Genomic DNA, 25,144 nt, shown 5'->3' with positions numbered 1-25,144 from the left:
AGGTAGGCTGCATTCAGACATTTTTTCTGCCTTCTTGATGTTTCCTTACCTGATCATTTCTGCATTTTACGTCAAAGCCACTTCTGGAAACCTAGTAGAATTCAGTGGAAGTTTAGTGCTAATTTCCATGTTAATCTTTCCCAGGGAAAAAATAATGTTTGCAACCCCATTGGCTTGGAAAATCTCAGGCATTTTGCACTATAATTTCATGTGACCAAGTTTGGAGCAGTATCCCAGTATACAGTTCTTTTCTGCTTTTAAAAGATTTGCATGCTGGACTGATATATCAATCAAAAAGCCACAGTTCTGTAACACAACAGGTAAAGTTAAAGGTAAAGGTACCCCTGCCCGTACGGGCTAGTCTTGACAGACTCTGGGGTTGTGCGCCCATCTCACTCAAGAGGCCGGGGGCCAGCGCTGTCTGGAGACACTTCCGGGTCACGTGGCCAGCGTGACAAGCTGCATCTGGCGAGCCAGCGCAGCACACGGAACGCCGTTTACCTTCCCGCTAGTAAGCGGTCCCTATTTATCTACTTGCACCTGGGGGTGCTTTCGAACTGCTAGGTGGGCAGGCGCTGGGACCGAGCAACGGAAGTGCACCCTGCCGCGGGGATTCGAACTGCCAACCTTTCGATCGGCAAGCCCTAGGCGCTGAGGCTTTTACCCACAGCGCCACCCGCGTCCCAACACAACAGGTACTATAGTATAAAATAAAGAATTAAAGTTGGGACAAATGCATTGGCATTATAACCAGTACAATTAACACAATAAATCCACATACAGTTGTCAGAAAAACCCTGCTAGATCATTGGAAGATAGATCATAGAATACTGCTGTATCTAGTTCAGTACTGTCCATACTAGATGTGTGGAATCTCAGGCCTGGAAGATGAATGTAACATTTCAGACCTCTCTATCTGGTCTTTGGTGCTCTTCCTAATCTATGCCCCAACCTTCTCCAGTCCTTCTCCAGACTCTGCTAGAGCGTTTTCGCCTCTCTGGGATATGCCCTTGAATTAAGATAATGCCTCTCGCTTCCTGGATGAAGGATGGAGATGTGTGTGCATATTAATCTCTAATTTTGTGTGGCTAGAATGCAGCCTATTGTATAAAGGTAAAAATCACATCCGTTGCTAGCTTATGGCCCTTCCACCTTTGGCATACAGTCCTTGGAAGGCACTCCACCAGGGAGTATGGCCCTCCTGCTGAAAAAGGTTCCATACTTCAGGTCTACAATAACTGGGAGCTGCCCAGAGTTTTAGATAGGCGGTTCTGCCTGGTACTGAACCCAATACCTTTTGCATGTGAACCAAATGCTCCACCATTGAGCTATGGCCCTTTCCTGCAAGTTAGCCCAGAACCTGAATCCACATCGTGTTTCCAGTACAGTGGTACCTTGTTTTACGAACTTAATCTGTTCCGGAAGTCTGTTGTTAAACTAAAGCATTCTTAAACCAAGGTGTGCTTTTCCCATAGCAGCAGGGGACTCAATTTACAAATGGAACACACTCAACATGTTCTGCTTCCAAGGCAAAGTTCACAAACCAGAACACCTACTTCCGGGTTTGCAGTGTTCTTAATCCAAGTTGTTCATAAACTAAGCTGTTCTTAAACCAAGGTACCACTGTAATGGCTAGTTAGATGCATCAGGGAAGCCCACAATTAGGGCATGTAAGCAACAGACGTCCTCCCTTTGTCTCCCTAACAACCAGTATCCATTTGTTTCTTTACAGCATATACACCCTACCTTTCTAACAAATGTTCAGAGTGCAGCTTCCAGTCATACTGTTTCCAGATATGGAGGTTCCCTTTAACTATCATGACTAATAGCCCATGATAGACCTACCCTTTAATATTTTCTAAGACAGTACCATCACTACATCTGGTAGCAACAGATTTTGAAAGACTGAGTCACAAGTGCCCTGTGTCAGATGCAGGACTAAAGCAGATTCAGCTTTTCCAAATGAATTTGTTAGTGATAGCAAGCCAAAGTTAAATCCCAGCTGGAAGACGGCACCAAACTGCCGGTTGCCTGTGGCTGCCAGAGGCTAATATAAGCATAGGAAGAGGTAATCAGGCAAACAGAGCAAGTGCATGTATCCTTTCAAGTCTAAGGAAGTCAGTTCTTTCAGGTTACTAGTGTTCCACTGTATAATTACATGACTTTCTCCATAGTCTCCAACTATTTGTTCCACCTATCACAAATACTCTTATCAGGGATTACCATGTCCTTAGGCAAATAGATCCATGCATTCCTTTAAACCACTTTCAAGCTTCTCTCGCTTTCTCTTATACAGTATATACACACACATAATCCCCTTTATATTGATCGTCATATTAAAAAATAATCCATTGTTCATGGTCCTGTGTACTCTGAATAATTTGAGCTATAGCTGCTTCTTCTGCATGGGCAGCCTTCCTAAAATAGGAAGTTTGGGTTGTGTTGCTGCGTTGAAGTTTCGTTCTATGTTTGTTTTGAACGTATAGCACCTTTTATTATTATCCAGAAATGACAAATTTGTTTTCTGTAACATGGCCATTGTCACAGCCTGGGTTAAACAAACTAACAATTCCATTTATGCCGCAATAGACATATATTAAAAACAACAACAATAATAAAAACCACTTTATGTCAAGCAGGAGACTTATTATGTACTCCCCTAACCCAGGAAAAAGTGGATTTAACATATTCTGCATCGCTTGATCTCCCATAAAGAAAGGAGTTCATTTAAATCTCTTTCTACGTAGCCCACTAATTCTCTCTGCTGGGACAGTCAAGAGATTAAAAAAACCTCTAAACTTCCCTATTTAATAAAGGACTGTGTTCTTTGTATTTAAGAGGCAGAAAAGCCATCATAATCTACCAGTGCTGACTTGGCCATAAATCCAGAGGAAGTATAATTCTACTTACCCACTATTTATCAAGCATGGAAAGAAATAGTACCCGGCTATCGGCTTACTCAATTTTTCTTTGAGACTGTTTCATTGCACTTTGTTATTATCATTCATGGTGTTAAGTAAAAGCAAAGCAGGAAGATACAATCTTACAATTAGACTGGCCATGGCTGGACTCCCGGTGGAGAACTTAATGCAGATTCAGGTAGCGTACATAAAATAAGGAATATATTTTTTCCTGTCCGATAAGACTGGACCCTGTTATTACAAAGTTTCTTTCTTTTTATTCTCTGTTTTTATGTTATTATTTTAAATGTTCTTATGTTTGCATTTTTGTACACAGCTTAGAGATACTAAATAGTAAGTGCTTTGGAAATAATTTTAAATAAAACAATAAACGCCAAAGGCTAGTTTTGTTTTTGTTTGTTTGTTTTACAAAATATTCAGAGTCTGTTTTAAGACAAATCTAGGAATACTAAAATGCATTTGGGAGGGGAGCAAGAGTGTGGCAATAGGCCCCAGGCTGCCCTATGTTCATGAAGTATTTATTTATTTAAGGAATTTATTACTCCACTTTTCTCTATATATCTCAAAGTGGCTTACAGAAAAAGGAAACATGCAAGAGTGGTGTAGTGTTCAGCGTCCATCCATCTGCATGTCTTTACCTGGCAGCCTTACTGACCTTGAGGCCTGCGAGTTCCATCAAGAACGGAAGGGAGAGCTGTGGCTTATTGCCACCCCTATTATATTTAATAGATGGAGGGCACAAGGAGAAGGGGACGACAGAGGACGAGATGGTTGGACAGTGTTCTCGAAGCTGCCAACATGAGTTTGACCAAACTGCAGGAGGCAGTGGAAGACAGGAGTTCCTGGCGTGCTCTGGTCCATGGGGTCATGAAGAGTCGGACACGACTAAACGACTAAACAACAACAATTATTTTTATCCCCCTTTTTTGCAGTAGCTGCTTCAGCGCAACAGTTCATGCCAGAGTGAGAATCTGGATGTGTTGGAGAGAGCAACAAAAGGTGCTAAGTTACTCAGAAGTCAAAGAGTGAGAGTCTGTAGGCACAGAGTGAGGCCCTGGTTGAGTGAAAGAGAGAGAGGGAGTGGAATATCATAAGCAGAAAATAGGGTGTGAGCTATTCAGGTGGTTGGTTGTTTAATCTGTTTGAATGTCTTGTGCTTGCTTTTACCTAGGTATTTGGTAAAAAAAAAATTTTTTGTTTATTGTTGTTTGCTCTTTTTTTTTTTTTTACCTTACGGCAGAATTGTGTTTACAGCCCCATGTCAGTCCAGCGTTGCTGGATTTATCATCTGAAAAAAGAAGGAAATTGGTGGGACTTGGCAGCTTCCCAGAATAAGCACCCCTTTCCTTTGCCCTCCTGCTATTTCCAATGTTCTGTGGACAATCTTTGGCATCTTCTTCTAGTTACTAAGAGGTTAAGTGCTCCTTGTACCAGTGCAGCCTTCCTTGCAGCAAGGTCTGGATGCATCACTTACTACATTACAAAGTGAACATAAAAATGGCTGGACCTGGCTGGAGTATGCACGGATGGTGCCAAGATTATTAACAAGAGATTTGCCCAGGGTGACACAGAGTTCATTATCTGTAGAACATTGTGAGGATGGGTGAACTGATGGCAAGACAGCTGCTGAGTAGGTTTTAACCCATGGGGAATGAGGGATTTACACAGACAGGGAGATCCGTAGCTGCAGGAATTTCTACTCCATTTATTTTTATTAAGCCTCATAAACACCGAATCGTATATCCACATCCTCTGGGAGACTAGTTCATAGACTTATATGGCTCATTATAACATGTTCTCTCACAATATTCTTCTCAAATGCCCTTGTTCTTAAAAAGATCCCATTCCACCTAGTAATATACACTTGTAATATGTCCCATGTAACATACACTTGTAATATGTCCCATGGTTTTTCTTCTCACCATAGCTGTGCCCCAAATGCACTTGGGGATTCCTTTCCATCGTGAAGCAATGGGAAAGGGTCCCAGAACTCAGAAAAGAATGCACTAATTCTGTAAAGGAAAAGCACATATGCAAGCTATATTAGATTCCACTATATCAGTGTTTCCAGCTGTTTTGGGACTACAACTCCCATCATCCCTAGCTAGCAAGACCAGTGGTCAGGGATGATGGGAAATGTAGTAGTCCAAAAACAACTGGCAACCCAAGTTTGGGAAACAGCTCTGTATCCACCCCCAACCTAAGCCTTATTTATTTCAGTGAGACTTCCTTTGTCAAACATCCACTAAGTTCTTTAGTACCTTTAGGTGCAGCTCATCAGGCCCTGGAGGTAGCTGAAGTCTCCCATGACTACTAGCTATCTCCTTTTGCAATGTTTGGTAATCTGCTGTAAGAAGGCAGCACTCAAGTCTTCAGTCTGGCTTGGAGGTCTATAGCAGACACCCACAGCAAGGTCACTGTTTCCCTCTCCTACCAATTTTACCTATACTCTCAATCTGCCTTCCATGCTCTGAGTCACGGATCTTTTCACAACTGCACACACCTTTTATATACCTGTATAATGCTGCTATGTACTCCTCCCTTCCTGTTTGGTCTGTTCCTTTTGAACAGATGTTCCTTTTGAAATGCGTCTTTAACTGGAGACTTCCATGCTGTACATGCAAGCCCAGTTTTTGAGCTGCTATCCTGTGCAAACTTAGATGAGAAAATGAAAAGCACAAAAATATAGCGTATACTCACAGTTGAATATACTGTTCTGTGTTCAGGTACAGTTATTCTGAGGAAAGTACCCATTGGTTTGTAACTCAAGCATGCATAGAAATATAGCCACAAATTACCACAATAAAGAGAATTTCCAAACATAATAACAAAGGGGAAAAAACCCCAAACTTTCCATCATTTGCTTCATCTATTACAGCATGGCTGCACATAAAACTAGATCATTAACAAAGTGACAGATGTCACTCATGTTGCTTTATACTCTCTTTGGGAAGTGCTTACTATCAATTAGCAGCGCAGCATATTATTCAGAAATTACTTTCTCAGCCAGTATCCAGCAAATGTGGCAAAAGCCAGAGCAAAATGTCTGATAGAGTAATTTGCATTGTTCAAGTAAAATATTTATCCCTTTTTGTTTCTGTTTGTTTTTACCCAGTGCTTTTTTTCTTTAAAAACCATTTAGGAGTACTCTCATTTTCCTACTGATTTTGAAATACTGCCCCTCAATGAGATCAAACTTAGATTCACAAATTTTAAGGGGTATGTGTTCCCCTGCATCCCCCCCCCAGAAAAAAAACACTGTTTTTACCATAGTCTTTCAGTATTTTCAGCCTTCCTGCATACAGGATTGCATATGATTGAATTAGAAAAGAAATATAGTCCATGTATTCAGTCCCTTCCCCTGAATTTGTGGCAGGGATATTAAATATATTAGTTAACTAATCATATGACTTGTTATAAATTTACCTGCAAGTATTTCTGAAGAAAGAGAGGCCTTTCTCTGTCAACAACACTGAAACACCTCTTCCCCCAGAGGTGCATCTAGCATCCTCTTAGTATAGCTTTGCTGTATATTGAAGATGCATTTCTTTAGCTTGGAATGTGACAGCTATGATCTTGTGCTTGGTAGGACCATTTTAAACAGTTTTACTTGCTTTATAATTTTAACAATTTTATCTGTTTTTAATGACTGTATATAATAGCATAACTGACCCAGGGACCTTATGGCAAAGTGCCACTAAGAAATCTTATAAATAAATAAAACACCCTCCCAACCTTTCCTGTTCTCTATTTTTCTTTTACTTACAGGAGGTGTTGACATGTGTGACCCCTCTTTACTAGATTTCTGAAGTCTGGTCTATTTAAGGCTCAGGCAGACTTCCTTTTAGTGCCTCCTTTGGAAGGGGATGATTCTCATAATTCAGGAGATGCAAGTTCAAAACATTAACTTTTGTATTTTAAAAAACCTCAAAGAAACCCAAATGTTGTTTGCTCCAATTCAATAGTAAAATGTGGAATTTCCCCCCAGGGAAAGCACAGGATAGAAAACCCCCTGCTTGGACACAGACTTGCACTTAGAAACACAACACAAAAGTCTGGATGAGTCCTAAATCTTACCAAATTCCATTTTTTATGGGCTCTATTTTAAGCATTCTTTCTGACAAGGGGTGTGCATGGTTCTTCTCTCACCCACCCCCATGTTCTTGTCTACTGCAAACAGTAGGAGGATTGTCACAAATAAATAAGGCTGAGAATGGTTTGTGTTGTTACAAACATCATGAATGACTTTGTATATAGTAAAACTTTAATGTAACCAGTACGGTCCTCAGCTTTTACACTTCACTTTCCTCTGAACTCACCACTGACAACTATTTCCCCTTCACAATCATGTGTATAACCATCAAACTTTGCACACCACTTCATGCATTTGATGAAGCAGATACAAGTCCACAAAAGTTTATGCCATCCTTATTTGTTAGTCATTATGTTATCATAGGACATGGGTGACGCTGTGGTGTAAACCACTGAGCCTTGGGCTTGCCAGTCACGACGGGTGAGTTCCCATTGCTCGGTCCCAGCTCCTGCCAACCTAGCAGTCTGAAAGCACGTCAAAGTGCAAGTAGATAATTAGGTACCGCTCCGGTAGGAAGGTAAATGGCATTTCCGTGCGCTGCTCTGGTTCGCCAGAAGCGACTTAGTCATGCTGGCCACATGACCCAGAAAAACTGTCTGCGGAAGCGGACAAACACCGGCTCCCTCGGCCTGTAAAGTGAGATGAGCACCGCAACCTGAGTCGTCTGTGACTGGACTTAACTGTCAGGGGTCCTTTACCTTTATGTTATCACAAGACCCAGTGGCTTTTACTTGACTGCAAGTTTCTGCCACGATCTGTAATGATGATGCAATGATCTATATACCTCAACTGATTTCACCAGGTCTCACTGATGTCCATACTATCAGCATTCTGACTGCTATAGTGGGTGGCTTTCAATTCAGATTAGATATCTGGAACAGTTTGCTTTTGCCCCCTGCTACAGAATTTCCAGTCCACAGATTCTGAATGGAGACACTATCAGATAATATAAATGGAAGACTAAATATAGAAAATTCACATCACTCAATAAAGATATTCATAACACTTATACCTGTACATGTGTGCCTGCTTTTGCATGGACATGCATATATCCATGCATGCATACCTATACAAAAGAAGTGTAAAATAGGCAGACAAATATGCTAATTACTTAGTTGGGTGGGCTGAGCGAACAGCTAATATGCATCAGTTTTAATTTTGTTTTAGGTAATGGAATTACTCAACCATCTGTCTGTTCATTTTTTGAATATTGGCACTGCTGATATATCATCCAACAAGAAGTCATGCTGATATATGCCTATTTAATATCCGTGCCAATGGGTGCATCTTGCTGAGGGAGCTTTTTGTGCACCATTCATACTGTTTCTGCCTAGAGAAGCCAGATATGTAGAGTTGTTTCAGTGCGTCGCTTATTTGCAGGCATGTGCACTGGCACAATGAACTGTGGCCAAAATCCAAAGAACTGATATCTGCATGCAGGAGAGCAGAGAGCATGCATAGCCAAGGCTTTATATTGGTGCCATAGTAGCTCCCACTGCCAAAGAGACAATCTGTTGTTCATTTGGAAAGGCAGTTGCCACTTTGCCAGAAAGAAGTGCTGCAGTTCTGGTTGCGTGTGCATTTCTGCCCCATGTATGCATCTCACCTCTGTGGATTCTGCTCCATGTCTTTGTATTGTTAGCTATATGAAATGACACCGGTCGGATTAAAATACTTATCATTTGTTTATCCGGATTCCTGAAAGCAGAATTAAGTGATGAGATGGGCTGACATGACCAGTTTCAAAGTAGAGAGGAAAACAGAAGAGGAACATGGATGAAAGACAGAAAGGACATGGGGTGTACACAGCAGTTTAATGTAGATTTTATATATCCCATCTGTGCATGCTTTTTCACATCATCCACATGGCCTATTCATCCAAGCAGTTGTCTGTGCTTTTGCCCTGTTGAATTTGGATCTTCCTGATTTGCAGATAATGTGAGGAGGGGAAATCCAGCATAAAATCATATGGGTCAGATATGTGCAAACTGTGCGCATTTGCACCCTGATGTGTACACAGCTCTGGAGTGACATTGCATAGAAGAGTGACAGTCCAGTGCCCTCTATATACCGACTCTCAGTCCTGCAGAGCAAACCAGTCTCTCCATTTTAAAATGACCAGTTACAGCTTTCTCATTGAAGTGATTCGTTTGATCCAATCTGAATCCTGTCTTATTTCTGTGAGTTAGGAGTGAGATTTGGGAAACATTAATAACACTTGGCCAGGGGAGGGCGAGAAACAATATAATGGCAGTCTTCCACAGTGAAGGAAGACAAACTTTTGTTTGTGTTCCAGGGTTTCAAGTGCTGAGAGTGAAATACTTTTCACTTAGCAAGTTGACTCGGGTGTTTTAGAATGATGTCCAGATCTGTGAAAAAGTTCCTGCATTTGAGAATGTAACCAGTTTTGTTGTAGAGAAAGACAGATAAAGACAGTAGGCATGTCAAGTAGTTGATGGTGACACAGTAACCTATATTACAAGGAATCACTCTGGAAATGCAAGCAGCTATCCATATTGATAGTGTATGTAGGACTACCATGAAATTGCCCCAAAAACATTGATGTCTGCATTCAGGGTTTCCAATTTCTGCTATATATAGTTTAAATTATTTATTTACCACTTTAAGACACTTCTCAGCTCTCACTTTTACCCTTATTATGGAGTTTTGAGCAATGTGTTTGGCATCACGATGACAGCCCTCTCTTTCTTGTGCTGCTCATGTGTTAATGAATGAGTGAAATCTCAGAGGAAGAGAAGTTAACCTTTGCTTTTCCAGTTGACAGTGCTCAGTCTCTAAATTAGTAACACTACATTAGTGACCTCAAAGTTTCATTTTTTCAGTGGCATAGTATTTTACTCAGTCTATGCCACTTTTGGAAAGAATAGGGGGGTTCGGTAGAAACCAACCAAAAACTGAGCAGCGTTTTCTGTAATGCAAAACTGTTGAGCTCCTGCTCAAAATGCAGTTATAGGGCACACCTGTCCTATCACATTCACTACCAAAATTACAATGCTGTAATGCAGTGTAATGTAGCAATGCTGAACGCAGTGAAGAACTTAGAGTAGACCGGATTACAAAAGTATTTGGAGAAGTTCTGATAAGTAGAATGTTTAGTTATAAAATCCCTTTGCCTTTGAGAAGGTCACCTTTGTTTTGTATCAACTTGTTTGCTTTGCTTGTGCTGCTTTGCACAGCCATGGCGCTCACTAAAACGAATACTCTTTCATGGGGGGGGGGGGGGGAGAATTTCCTAGAGCTTTAGAGGTTTTAGCTATTTCTTCGCCTATCCTCATCCTAAACTCCAGTATTCCTCTGCTTGATCCTTACAGATTATGTTGCTTACTGACCCCGAGATTGAGAGCAGCCTGTTGATCAGTTCTGATGAAGGCGCCACCTATCAAAAATACCGTCTGAACTTCTACATCCACAGCATGCTCTTCCATCCCAAACAGGAGGATTGGATTCTGGCCTATAGTCAGGATCAGAAGGTTAGTATCTGCAGGGGGTGTTGTTGTTTTTTGTCAGTGACATGGTACTTCCGGCAGGCATGGGTTGAAAGTCATTTAAGGAAATGTTCTGTAACCTTGTCCACAGGTTGAATTCTGAAGCATTGTGCATAGTCTTGCAGATATTTATGGCGACTGGGGTTAACATTTGAGGTGCCAAGTATGTGAAATTGTGGTAGTTAATCTCAAATTATAAAATAACCGATCATTTTAGTGGTACATAAGACCAGAGGAGAATTTAGTTTCGTTCACAAATGTACTGGCCTAATTTACACATCCTAGACTAATGCACAGATCATATACAATGCATTAAAAATACAATCCAATACAGCAAAAATGTATATTTTAGGAGAAGCTACATATAGATAAAATATTATCTACATGTGCGTTTTGTGACAAAATAAATATTAAAAATTGTACTCATAATTCTTTTTTTAAAAAATCACAAGTTAATGAAGAAACAGAGTGGAATTATGATTGAACACATGCAAAATGGACACATTACTGGAAACGGACTGAAATCTCTGTTAGCAGATGGTCACTGTCACCATTGGTGCAACCCAAGGTTACAGAACATCCAGGAGGTGCTGGTTTAGACCAGGAGGGGCAAGATTAAGTTAGTTTGTATTGCAATTTACAAAGTAGGGCCTGATCCCCTCTGTGCATGTTGTGCAAGGGGTTGGGAAGGCATCACAACCAATTTGGAAGCCAAGGTTTCCAAAGACTTACTCCAAAGACTGCATAGTGGCAGCAGTAATCCAAGATATTGACAGTTGCCTGAATTCAACGGTAGTGCATTATAGTTCAGCATTGGGTTTTTATTGTCACCTCTGTGCTTATCCTTGGTATTTATACATGGAACCACTCATAGAGAAGCTGCCCCCATGGTTGGTTGTTCCGTCTTTCTTTGAAATTGTTCTCAATGGAGCTAGCAACAATATAATAAAAGACATTTAAAAACTAATAAAAATAAGTTGTTGGGTTAAGTAAAGTATCACAAAAAATAATTTTGTTTTTATAAACCAATTTCAGCACACTTCCAAATCAGTTTATGAGCCAAAGGCTTGCCTATATAAAAATGTTGTTGTCTCTTGGCAGGAGATCAGCAGAGATGAAGTTTGCTGGGCCTCCCTTGATAAGATGTCCCAGAGCCTGGGAACAGCCACCAAGAAAGCTCTCTTTTGAGCTTCTGTCAGATGTGCCTCACATATTGATGGGACAGATAAAGTACTTTATTTTTCACTCTATAAGACACACTTTCCCCCTCCTAAAAAGGAAGGGGAAATGTGTGTGCGTCTTATGGAGCGAATGCAGTTGGGAGGCTCTGCTCTGCTCTCCCTTTAAAGAGCCGCGTGGAGCGTGTGTGTGGCTCTTGGGGGCTTTTCCCTGAGGAGGGAGAAGGGCTGCCCTTCCACACGCTCTTTAAAGGGAGCGTGGCTCTTGGGGAAGCCTTAGCCATGCACATACTCTCCCGGGCAGGGGATGAAGGCTCCCCTTGCCCGGGAGAGGCTGTGCACGGCTATCCCATAAGCCAGAACAGCCAGCGGGATTGCTGTGCAGCGATGCTGCTTGCTGTCCTGGTTTCTGGGATTCAGAATATTTTTTTTTCTTGTTTTCCTCTTCCAAAAACTAGGTGCGCCATATGGTCTGGTGCGTCTTATAGAGCGAAAAATACGGTGGTTTTTACTGAAGATATTTAAACCTGAGGCGGCTCATACTTAATTTTTCAGCTAACCTGGTCCTACTTAGTTTCTACTTCATACCTAGGCTAATGCTTTGCTTCCCTTTGCAAATGAGAGCTTTGCTAGCTGACTCGGGCAGTGCCCTGAGCTCCAGTGGGGAGTGGGTGGAGAGATAGCAGAGATCTTTCATTTTGACAGACAGGTCTAGATTTTAACCACTGTGAATTTTTCCACCAGGGAAGTTCAAACACCGTAACTGGGGGAGGGATGTTTAAAAAAGCATAAAACATTTGGTTATCACATGGCCATGTGAGATCTGCCTGGGAGACAAGGATGTTTAGAAGACCAATGCACTATTGGCATCCTTCCCAATCCCTTTCTGTTTCCAAACAAGCAATTTAAAATCAATACTTCAATCAATGTGTTTTCATTCCACTCTTTTTCTTTTCTTTTCTTCATGGTTTGTGTTAATTTGGTTGCTATTTGGCAGGCCTTTAGTACTGGGGCATTTCACATTCCCTGTGTACAGTTCTAGGGCTTTCCATGTGATTTATTTGTTCCCTTTTATTCTATTTCCTTTCTTCTTTCCAACAGGCAACATCCACTTTGATTATTTATTTTTTGTGTTCCCTTTGTTTTCTCTTTCTTTTTTTCCTTTCAAGTTTGCACACACGCTTCTCGGAGTCCCTACCCACACCTTCCGGCTGCATGTGTGCCTGTCTGTTGTTTTGTATCCCTTTCCAGTTGTTTTTCTCCCCTTCTCTTTGTTGTAGCTTTCTTGCTCTAAGGTCCATCCTCTTTCTTCAGTTTTTGGGTACCTGTGATTTCATTATCTCAAATTCTTGTTGTCCAATATTATTAAATAGATTTTTAATTAAGGTTTTCTCTCCCCTCCCCTCTTGAGGCCTGGTACTTTTTTTCTCCAGTCAACTAAGCTTTATTGTAGCTCAAATAAGGTCCCAGTTGCGTTGCTCATTGCTAATCTATTATTGCTCGTTTACCAAGGGGAATGTTTGTCATTTCACCTGTTTTCAGACTCACTGCAAGCGAAACACAAGGGGAGGTTAAGGTTAAGTGATTTCTATTTTAACCACCCCAAAATGATGAAGTTTGCCCTTGCAGGAGAACCACACTGCACATATTGTTTTGAAAGGTGATGGACTTTATTCCCTCAGAAGAGGCAACTGCTTGTACTTTTGTCTAACTCCCTTCCAAGTTGTCATTTAAAAGCACAAAAATAAACAAGATGTCTGACAAAATGGCAAAGAAATGTAATTATGTTTCTAAGAAACCAAACCTAGGAAATCATTTCTCAACAAGGAGAATAGGGTAATTTTAAAAAGCCAAGTAAACAGAGAAATTAATGGATTTTTTGCACAATCTTATGCAACATTGGGACGCGGGTGGCGCTGTGGGTAAAAGCCTCAGTGCCTAGGGCTTGCCGATCGAAAGTTCGGCGGTTCGAATCCCCGCGGCGGGGTGCGCTCCTGCTGCTCGATCCCAGCGCCTGCCAACCTAGCAGTTCGAAAGCACCTCCGGGTGCAAGTAGATAAATAGGGACCGCTTACTGGCGGGAAGGTAAACGGCGTTTCCGTGTGCTGCGCTGGCTCGCCAGATGCAGCTTTGTCACGCTGGCCACGTGACCCGGAAGTGTCTCCGGACAGCGCTGGCCCCTGGCCTCTTGAGTGAGATGGGCGCACAACCCTAGAGTCTGTCAAGACTGGCCCGTACGGGCGGGGGTACCTTTACCTTTACCTTTATGCAACATTGGCTCCTCTCACTATGATTGACAGGTGTGCCTGTTCAAGCGAAATAATACTGGTTTGTTAGATGTCCAGCTCAAGGCACTGATCTCAGGCATCCTGAGCTAAGAACACAATCTCTACATCTAGATCTGGTTTATGGCCTGGTCCAGATATACAATGGACGAGCTGGATTCTTCCACCTAAAAGGATAAACCTTCATTTTATTATCTCTCTGCTTTCCTTCTCCTGAACTCACTGCATTCTAAGAGATCTATTAACACCTGAGCTCTTGTATTTAGGTGGCTATTTAAAATGTAAACTAGTTTTCCATGATAGACACCGTCCAAGGCTTTATAACTTGAGCAATGAACATCTCTTATGACAGAGAACAAACAGAGTGTACTTGGATAGCTGTCCATGATGGGCAAAGTTTGCACTGTGAACCCATCAGGCTTCCGAGTGGGAATAAGCACCTTTAAAATAGATGCATTTATAAATCAAGGTTGACAGAGGAATTGCTCACCTATGTAAACAGGTGTTTGTCAGAGAGAAAGGTATGCAAAAGGGGGGGGGGAGGAATAATGAATAGTAGTTCTCCAAGTATAGTGAGAACCTTTTAATGTCTGGCTAATGTGATGGGTAAATGTTGCCCATTAGAACTGTCCCTCATTACTGTTTCAATCTCAGTTTCCCAAATTTCTGTTAACAGGTATGTATGCTACATTGTTATTCTTCTTAGCTGTAGAGAGCAACATAAACTGAACCCTTTACAGTACAATCTGCTGAAACCATCAGTAAATAAATAACTTAAAATGTAATAGTCCAAACAAAGCATTGGGCATTGTGGGGAGATAACATTAATCTCAATGTGCAATTGACTGCATGAAATCTAGCAAGATTAAACAGAAGTAGGTCATTGTAATTAATCTTCTAAGTGAGGCTAATGAATGGATGTTGTCTTGGGATTTTTAATGTGCAAGAAGATGCCCAGAAAATGCAGTATGGGGTCATCACACTGGTTTTCAGGTGAAACCGTGAAAGTTCCCATGCATGCGTGTAGTACATTGAGGACTATAGGAAATGGCTCACATGGGTGTCGGCTGCTCTGGATTTAATATACATGCACAGAAATATCTGTCAGACTATACCTGGAGTACTGTGTCCAGTTCTGGGCACCACAATTTAAGAAGAACATTGACAAGCTGGAACATGTGCAAAGGAGGGCAACCAAGATGCCAAAAGTGTCTGGAAACCAAGCCTTATGAGGAAAGGTTGAGGGAGTTGAGTATGTTTAGCCTGGAAAAGAGGAGACTGAGAGGAGATATGATAGCCATCTTCACATATCTAAAGGGCTGTCACATGGAGCAAGCTTGTTTTCTCTTGCTCAAGCAGGGAGGACCCAAACCAATGAGTTCACTTACACAAAAGGAGATTCTGATTAAACACCAGGAAGAACTTTTTGACAATAAGAGTTGTTTGAGAGTGGAACTGACTCCCATGACAGGTGGTGGACTCTCCTTCATTAGAGGTTTTTAAGCAGAGACTGTATGGCCATTAGTCTTGTATGATCTAGTTGAGATTCCAGCATTGCAGGAGGTTGGACTAAATGTCCCCCAGAACCCCTTCCAACTCTATGATTCTAATTTCCCTTAATATAATGCATTGTTTCTTTTCACTAATTGATTCATTTTCATGTGCATGTCCCCCTGATATGCATCACAGACAAGTGCAGATTTTGATGGATGGCTATTATTTTTCAGTTCTCATATTGTTATGGAAAGTGCAAATTTGGTAAATTTGGCTTTAAATGTGAACAGAATAGATTCCCCCCCCCCCATCCCAGCTGGCCTGTTCCCCCTGGGAGGTTGCCCAGCAGTGAGAATGGTCTGAAGAAGGTCCCCACCCCACCCCACCCGGCCTGGAAATTGCAACTAATTCTAACCATCTGGCTGTTGTTATTGCACAATTAATCACTTTTTTATTATTAATTTTGTATTGGATCCAGATGGTCTCCCCATTGCTAGTCTTTGATGGGGAAATGATTTCATCTGAGAAATTGCCTCTGTGTCACTAAGTTTACAGTCGGCAAACATAGTCTTAGAGCTTGGTGAGGTGTTGTTGTTTTTCTTGAGACCGAACCGTGAGAAATATATGTATACCTTGTCTTTTGCTGCCTTGCCCTTCATTTATGAGTTTCTGCAATAGGTACAACTGATAGAATGCATTTTTCTTTTAATTTGCCCATAAACTATAGTGTACAAACTAGGTCATAAAGCGTGCCCTCAGAGTGCATCCATCAGTCGTTTTCTTAACACACCTCACTAAACATTATGTTTTGGGACACATATTAAAATAAATGAAAAAAATAAACTAGATAGCGGTAGGGAATAGAAGAACAACTCCTAATAAACGGGGGGGGGGGGGGGCAGACAAACAAACAGATGATACCGTGGCAGACAGTCTGATGGCTCTAACAGTCTAAAACAGTCTATCAAGATTCCAAAGGAAAAACTGAAATAAAAAATGTCAGAAATATAGTCGTTTAATTCTGGAGGACATTTACTTATAGAACAAGGGAAACATATATATTTTAATGGAGTTGCTGCAGAGCTTGATTCTAGCTGGCCCAGAACATTATCTTTCATCATTCTGAGTAACTGGTGGATGGATCCTTTGGAATGTGGTCCAGTGGTTACATGAGGCATTGTGCTACCTGAGGCGGGCATCTCTGCCCCTTCTTTGTCCTCTCTCCATGGCTCACCACTTAACTGTGTTGCTGTTGCTGACACAGAGGCAGTGCTGGCCATATCTCAGCATCTGCCCCCTCCCCCTTTTTACACTATGAGGAAGGGCAGGCATTCTGGACAAGATGGCCAGGAAGTGGCTAACTATTCTTTTTTTCATTATTACAAAAACTTGTCAAAAGTTACTTTAGTAACTTTCAAGTTTTTAACTAATTTTTAAAAAGGATTTCTAACCATGGTGAGAAAACTGACAGTGCAGGCAATTTTCTGGGCCACCTTACCCATAATGCTTTGCTCTGAAGGATCTCCCAGCACTGAGTGAGGTAGTGGGGAAGGAGAGACTGAGACTGAGACAGGGCCAGCATTGTTGTCTTGGTAGCAGTAGCAAAGCATTTAACAAGAAGGGATGAGCAAGTGAGGCTCATACTGGAGAGCAGGAAATGATTCCAGAGAGCCATATACTTCTACTTAATTTTCAAAAATTAATTTATTATTTATACCCCACCCATCTGGCTGGGTTTCCCCAGCCACTCTGGGCAGCTTCCAACAAAATATTTTTAAAAATTAAAAAACAAAACAAAACACCTAGGTGGATGGCACTAGCTGGGTGGTTGAAGGGGACAGGAAGGCAAACAAGCAAAGCAACAAATTTGCCACCCTCTTCACATGCTGCCTGAGGCAAATGCCTCATTTGGCCTCATGATAGAGCTACCAGTACCTTTTCAAAAGCTTTCTGCCCGACCTGGTAATAGCCCCTTGGCGGCTTTTTCCATTTACTCTACAGTAGCCTTTCCCAACCCTTTGCCTTCCAGATGTTCCATGCTGACTAGGGCTGACAAGAATTGTGGCCCTGGGACTGGGTTGGGAAAGGTCACTATATAGTAAATGGAAGTATGATGGTCCAATCATCCATCAAAAATTGTGGTCCATTACATCTAGAGGATGCTAAGTTGGAAATGACTTCTCTGTAGAAAAGCTGCTCCATGTGATAAGATGTCTGCCATGTTCAATGGCTAACCACTACCACAAAATTGGCTCTATGCTACTACAAATCATTTCTGTTGATCTGGAGAAAATTGGTCCCACCACTTGTCTAGCCATTGCATGGCTCACCATGTTTTGTTTTGTTTTGATGACAATCCTTCTGTGGCTAAGTGATTAAGGTTGAAATCCTACACCTACTTAGAGAGTAGGATCCATTGAACCCTGTAGGACTTACTTCTGATTAAATATGCTTGTGAGTGTGCTATTTTATGCATTTTCCATGTGGCAGCAGGTATAGTATGTAAACTGGTTCTTATCCTTGGGGAAAGATCTATCAATGGACAGATCTATCAATGTATAAGAACCATGACAGCTTACAATGCAGTCTTCTTGTTTAGTTTTCAGTATTGAATAATGGGGATAAACAACAAAGGATGTTATCTCCAGTATATCATGCTTGTCAATTTGCTAGGGTTCTCTTACTGACCACTGTTAAATGAGATAACCTGATCTAGCCCAGCAGTTTGAGTATTTGGGGCTGCTGCTGTTGCTTATGTTAGGGCTGATACCCGAGTCAGAGATTCATATACATTTGGGTGCAAAAGTAGTGCTTGATGAAGTTCTTTTTAATTTGTACTTGTATACATAGCATTTAGGATGAAGATGCATTGAGAAAGAAGAATCAAACTGCCACTATATTTAAGAAAAGAGGAGCATTTGAGAAAAGAGCATTGATTGAAGATACTTTTCCCTGAACATGTTTAATGATGATTGTAAAGGGACACCACAGGAAAACTAATTGCCGGGATGTTAATCTTAGTACATTTTAAATGACTGTTTCTCCTCTAGATGGATATCTGAAGGTTTTATCACTATCAGTGGTTTCCATGAGAAATAAATAAATAAATTCCTAGGTAGCTAGGGAAAGATATTGATAGCTTCTGTGCTGTGTGACAAATTTCTTGGTACTATTCTAAGTGTTTGGATTTCCCCCTACATTCATTTGATTTTATACATTAATGAATCTTTCAGCTGTGGAGGTATCAAAGTTTGGTTTGGCAGAACTGCCAATTAGGTCAGGAAAGAGGAGGTAATAACAGAATATTTCTTGGATCCTTAGATATGTGTACAGAAGGAATTTCATGGGCAGATATTTCTTCTTCACTCCCCCCACTATTAGCCACCTGGTTGCCCCAGAAAACCTCTACAGATAACCAGGAGACCCTCCTAAAAATGTGGGATGGTACCCAGGAATACCGCTGTGGGAGGACAGAACCACCCAGAATCAGACAGACACCCCTCAATACCCTCTGGATAAGCTTTGCAGGGGCGCAGGGGGCTTTACAGGGTGGAAGAAATGGGGAACTTGACTTCTATGAACTTCCTTCTAGATAGTTAGGCTGAATCAGGAGTAGGGAACGTGCAAATCTCCAGATGTTCCTGGACTACAACTCCCATTATTTTTGTGCATTGGTCATGCTGGCTATGACCAATGGGGTTTGGAATCTAACAACATTGGGATGGTCCTGCCCTAAGTACGGTACTGACTTAACTGAAATATTCCAGACAGGTGGAATCTCTAGCCTTTAACTCCACTATCAGATTTTCTCACTGCAACAACTGTGTGTTGTGTGTGGTTGTCTGCAGATAAATTTTGATGCATGAACACCTGTTTGAATGTGAGGCCTCCATGAAAACTTGTGCAACCTCAGCATGCAAGTAAGTGGTTGTGCATGTGAATTTCTCTGCAAAGACTCTCCTCCCTGGAAGAGAGGGGAGTGGTTGTGGGCGGGAGCCCGAGCTCCGCCTCCTGGCCGGGGGCCTTAGCCCCCGCCCCTCTTCACCTGGCTGGCGCCCACGCCCACCGGAGGCAGCCAACCAGGTGTCTCCGGGGGCCGTGTTTAGCAGCTTAATGCTGCGGGGCCAGCTCCGCCTCCTCCTCATTCGTCGTCGAGACGAGGCATTGCTTATGCCATTGCTGAGAGGGAGAGTTGCCGCGTTTGGCCCTCCTGACACCCTTATCCTTCAATTAGGGGGAAATGACCTTGTTAGCAGAAGAAGTGTGGACTTGTCGTGGCACATAAAAAGAGATTTGGATGAGATTGCTGCCTTGTGTCCCGAAACAACGGTGTTCTGGTCCTCCTTCCTGAAGAGAGTTGTGTGGCACGGTGTGCAGAACTGTATGGCCATTGAAAAATCCAGGAAACTCTTGAATCGTGCAATAGCCCGTTGGGTGCACTTTTGGTATGGCTGAGTCATCTCTCATGACCGTATCCGGATTGGCGACCAAGCCTTGTACCGGAATGACGGAGTTCACCTAACAGACATTGGGAATGACATCTGGTTGGACAGCGTCATTAGTAGCATTAGGGATTGGTTGCAGCTGTGAGGGTATTGGCGGCGAGCCCCTTTGCGGCTCGGGTGGCGGTTAGGCATTGGATTCATGTGTTGTGCTGTGTCAAGGGCTAGGTGTGGCCATTGCCTATGCTATCTACCGTGGGTTATTCCGTTAAAGGAATCTGGCGGTCGTGTATTCCGTCCGATGCCTGCTTGGCGGGAGGCCATGGCACGACCCTCGGTGACATCAGGGGGTGAGCCTATAGTTGGATTGGCATCAACAGGCTCCACCTACTCTTGAATAAACCCACCTCCTATAGTCATCCAATGCCTAAGCCAATACCTTTTCACTGCTGTAATCAATAAAGTTGTGGCCTTTTCTTGCCCATTAACCTTACATCACGTGTCCTTGTGTGTTTATTTCACATAGCGGGGGTCGGGCCCTCGATCCACAAAGACTCTCCTCCCTGGAAGAGAGGGGAGTGGTTGTGGGCGGGAGCCCGAGCTCCGCCTCCTGGCCGGGGGCCTTAGCCCCCGCCCCTCTTCACCTGGCTGGCGCCCATGCCCACCAGAGGCAGCCAACCAGGTGTCTCCGGGGGGCGTGTTTAGCAGCTTAATGCTGCGGGGCCAGCTCCGCCTCCTCCTCATTCGTCGTCGTCCCTCAGCGAGTCACCCACCCTCCACTCCCATTTAGCTCAGGGTCTAGGTTTTTTGGCCTTGCTATGGACCTTAGGTTGGTCGCCCCGGTTGTCTGGGGGGCCTGGTAGGAATTTTTCCATTTGGCATTAGGCTTTTTGGTTTTTTCGCCTACCTCGTAGCAATCGTCACAACTTTTGTGGTATTGGTGGGTAGGTTAGGCATTGGATTCATGTGTTGTGCTGTGTCAAGGGCTAGGTGTGGCCATCGCCTATGCTATCTACCGTGGGTTATTCCGTTAAAGGAATCTGGCGGTCGTGTATTCCGTCCGATGCCTGCTTGGCGGGAGGCCATGGCACGACCCTCGGTGACATCAGGGGGTGAGCCTATAGTTGGATTGGCATCAACAGGCTCCACCTACTGTTGAATAAACCCACCTCCTATAGTCATCCAATGCCTAAGCCAATACCTTTTCACTGCTGTAATCAATAAAGTTGTGGCCTTTTCTTGCCCATTAACCTTACATCACGTGTCCTTGTGTGTTTATTTCACATAGCGGGGGTCGGGCCCTCGATCCACAAACAACTGCGTGCACACATTCTTGTTGCACGGAGAAGACCCAATGGTGTGGACAAGGGATAAAAGCACAACCCCTTCCCAAAGTCAACATGGCTATGCCCTACTTGAGAGTAACATGTAAATAGGACAACCCAGAATGCTATATGTTTACTAAAAGCCAAAAAGCACATCCTACCCCTTCCTATTTGAGGAATTTTGTACCCATAATTGCTTCTTGACCTAGGTAACCTGTTGCATATAGGCAGATAGGCATATAGACCAGATTTATACTGGACTGTACATTATACTTTTTTCTTCTGTACTCATCCAGAGCACAGAAAATGTACATCTTTTTCAGACCTCCCCTTCCCCACCTTACTTTGAGTACAGTGTGCCAATAAATCATGCATAAATCCCATGGAAATGAATGGGGGCTATGCAAGATCTTATACAGATCCTATTCACACCCTCCCCCAATTCATTATATATAAAATGTGGTGGAGGATTGTGTCCTTTGATCAATAACTTTCCCAGCAGAGAACACATCATGTCTTCATTCTGTACAGCTCATGAATAGTAAATGTTAAATAATAGTCATCTATAGTGCTCATGGAGAGCAGAGTGTGCCGCATGCCAAGTGGGGACACAATTTACAGTCACTGAGAATCCAGGCCATATGTCTATCTGAAATACAAGTTTCTCCATAATATAGGAAAGAGAGTAGAAAAGGAAGAAATAAGACTATTCCCTAAGGAACAGGGAGATATGACCCTGACTTTTTATTCAGTTTCTGCTTGGTCTGAAATTCATTTTCTGTCCTTGGACAAGAATGAAAAGAAACTGATGGTGATATCAAAATGTTGCTGTCTGCCAAAAAAATATTTTCCACCAAATTGTAAGTGTTTTTAGCATCTGGTAAGCACATTATACAGTTTGATGCAACAATGGGGATTTATCAATATTTAGGCTCTGGGTGGGGGGAAAGATTGTGTGATGAGGAAGGATTTACATGAGCAAATATGTTGTATTAAGTAAAAGCTTCTAACAACAACAACAAAAGCAGCACTTCTGCCTATCAAGCAGCAATAGAATGGAATGGGAAGGGAAAAAGATGTCAGTGTCCATTTTGGTGGAACAAAAGCCTGATTGACATCACTGTTTCTTACTTCCAGTCCACCTGTTCTCTCCCAATCCATAATGGCACTTCCCACATAGCAAACATTTGACACAGCCCCCCAATTGAGAACACTATATTTAATTTACCTGGGTTGTTAGTTCAAGCCATATTTGTGATGCTTCAGTACTTACTAGATATAATTTGACATGCCACATTTTGTTTCATGGTCAATCCATTTATGTGAGTTATAGGCTTAAAAATGCCTAGCTTGAGTGGCGTTTATATTTTGTGATCAATGTCATGTTTGTTGGTAACTCTCCTACCGAAATCTCACAAGGAAATTGGCAGACAAGTCCTATGGCCAAGCTGAGGTCTAGAAACATGTCCATTGCTAACCTTTGCTTTCTCAATGTTACTTACACTTTCCCTCAAGAAGATCTCGGTCTGTCTGTCTGTCTGTCTGTCTGTCTGTCTCTCTCTCTCTCTCTCTCTCTCTCTCTCTGTGTGTGTGTGTGTGTGTGTGTGTGTGTGTGTGTGTGTGTGTGAATGAGATCAGATCCATCCCACAGCAAGTACTCCAAAGAAGGGGAAGGAATCTGTTGCTACTGTATGTTTTATCTGTATATTGGAGGGTATATGAGAGAGAGAGCCTCCTGATGTATATTTTGCTCTAGAAGTCTTAGTTTGGCCAGAATCAAGTATACACTTTCAGAGTTAATGCTAAATACATTGCCTTTCTCCCAGGTTTTTTAGACTTGTCAACCCATGTACTATCTGAATTCAAAGGGGCACATAGATTGCCAGATGTGAAATATATTGGCATTATTTTTAGCTCTCCTACCCCACTACTAGGTCTACGTGCAAAAGACAAGCACTGTTAAACAAATGACAATCAGAAATTATTGCAAATTATCTACGAATCTAATCAGTAGATCTCAATCTATCATCTCCACACCCCTGTGGAGCCACCAATCTTGTGGCTTTATTTTTGGTGGTGCTTGTGATAGACAAGCAGAGCTACATTCTGCTTGTTTTAACATTGCTATATTTTACATGTTTTATTTCCAGCATATTGTTTTGTCTTGCCTTTTTGTTGTGTATTTGATATCTGATTTAAAAGTTAGATAAAATAAGTTGACTAAATAAACGGAAGTCAAAGGGACTTTAGGTGTTGGCATGGCTGTGCCCAAACACTGCTGGTTTGCCAGACTTCACTTTTACTCTGCCAAGCTTATTTTCATTGTGTGTTTTTACGGGGTAATGTCTAGAAATAAATAAGTCTCTTCTCCTTCCTGCCTAATTGCATCAGATTTTCCTCTCATCTCCTAACCAGCAAATGAGAAGCAAAAAAACCCTGAAACCCCATAGTAGTTTACAGTCAACCTGATCCAACTATAAAGATGAAATACCCTCTATTATTTATGGGTCAATATTCAGGGAAATGTTTTTGCAACATCTTAGTTTCTCCCAGGCACTGAATATGATGAGAAGTTTTAAGTATTTCTTCCCAGCCTGTATTTTCTGCCACTTTTACCAGATGCAAACTAAGATCAGGATCTCCAGACTTTTCACCTATGAAGCTGACAAAGTTGTAGATTTGCCATTGTGACAACACTATCAATTAGAGTGCAGTAATTATACATTTGTTAGCATTGCCTACCACCTCTTCTGCGTTCTGCATTTCAGGTGAAGCGTTTGTTGAGATTTCTTTTCTTTGGGTTACATACTTAGCAGATGTGACAAGAGAGAACATGTTAAATGAGCTCACTTTCTGCCATAGCCCAGAATCCATTCTCAAAAACAGAAGCAAGTACAGCAAGGGTATTCCCTGGATAAATAGTGTCTAATATAGTTCACAGGTTTAGGATTCACTTCAGTGAGATTAATCTCCACCTTTGTTTGCCTTGCGCTCACTGCCTGCGTTTTCTCAGCTATGACAGCAAAGTATTCAGTACTGTCATTATCAGCTGTCACAACTGAGAAACCACTGAGGAGTGACAGTAACCTCAGCTGTGGTATGATCTCTTGATGAAGTGGAGAGGAAACTTGATAAAAGAAGACGGCTCACAAAACTAACCTGATGAGGTGTAATTTTCTCTCTGTTCAACATTTATTGTCATACTGTCAATGTACAATTAAACAAAGTCACTGGCAGAAGAATAATAGATTGCATTTTTTCTTGATTTCTTCTTCTTCTTCTTCTTTTTAGTTATACAGTTCAGTGGAATTTGGAAGAAGATGGCTACTACTCCAGGAAAACGTAACACCAAACAGATTCTACTGGTAAGAGGCAAGCAATTTCTTATCACACAGCTCCCAGAAAGCCACCTCTTCAGTGTTGGGTGATCTTTTTGAAGATTGGCAGGGTAATTTGATCAGTTTGATTTGTGGGTTTTGAGGTCTTGTGGTAAGGTCTTTAAATATTCTTAAAAATGAATATAACATTTAGTCTCCAGTATTGTATTGAATTGTATTGTACATTTGTGTAGTTCTCTTTATACCAATATTCATTTTATTAAGTCCCACAGCCATTTTCCTTCATGCCCTCTGATGATCACATGCACACTTGTAGGCCATTCTCTCAAAAACACTTTACATCTGAGTGAATTATTATTGTATTTAATATTGCTCTTCCTCCAAAGAATTCAGGGTGGAATCCATCCATTTTGTTTTCACAACCTCACTGTAAAATAGGTTAGACTGAGAGATTGTGATAGCCAATGCCGCCAGTGAACTACATAGCTAAGTGGGAATTTGAGCCCTCCCCAACCCTAGTTTGACACATTTTCACTACACTAGACTGAATCTTGCTGGTTGG

At 42.0% G+C, this 25,144-nt stretch overlaps 1 protein-coding gene across 6 annotated transcripts in view; it reads left to right on the top strand.

Moving 5' to 3' along the window:
- The window catches only part of SORCS1 (sortilin related VPS10 domain containing receptor 1), a 365,332-nt gene that overhangs the window by 223,864 nt on the left and 116,324 nt on the right, over nucleotides 1–25,144 (top strand). For all 6 annotated transcript variants that reach the window (XM_028730333.2, XM_028730337.2, XM_028730335.2 and 3 more), the window contains exons 4-5: nucleotides 10,347–10,505; nucleotides 24,536–24,609. In XM_028730333.2, the coding sequence (XP_028586166.2) occupies nucleotides 10,347–10,505; nucleotides 24,536–24,609 (233 nt within the window). The remainder of the gene's footprint in view (nucleotides 1–10,346; nucleotides 10,506–24,535; nucleotides 24,610–25,144) is intronic.

Source organism: Podarcis muralis, chromosome 6 (assembly GCF_964188315.1).
Source record: "Podarcis muralis chromosome 6, rPodMur119.hap1.1, whole genome shotgun sequence".
In the NCBI taxonomy this organism is placed as follows: Eukaryota; Metazoa; Chordata; class Lepidosauria; order Squamata; family Lacertidae; genus Podarcis; species Podarcis muralis.
This window is presented reverse-complemented; position numbering and strand designations above follow the sequence as displayed.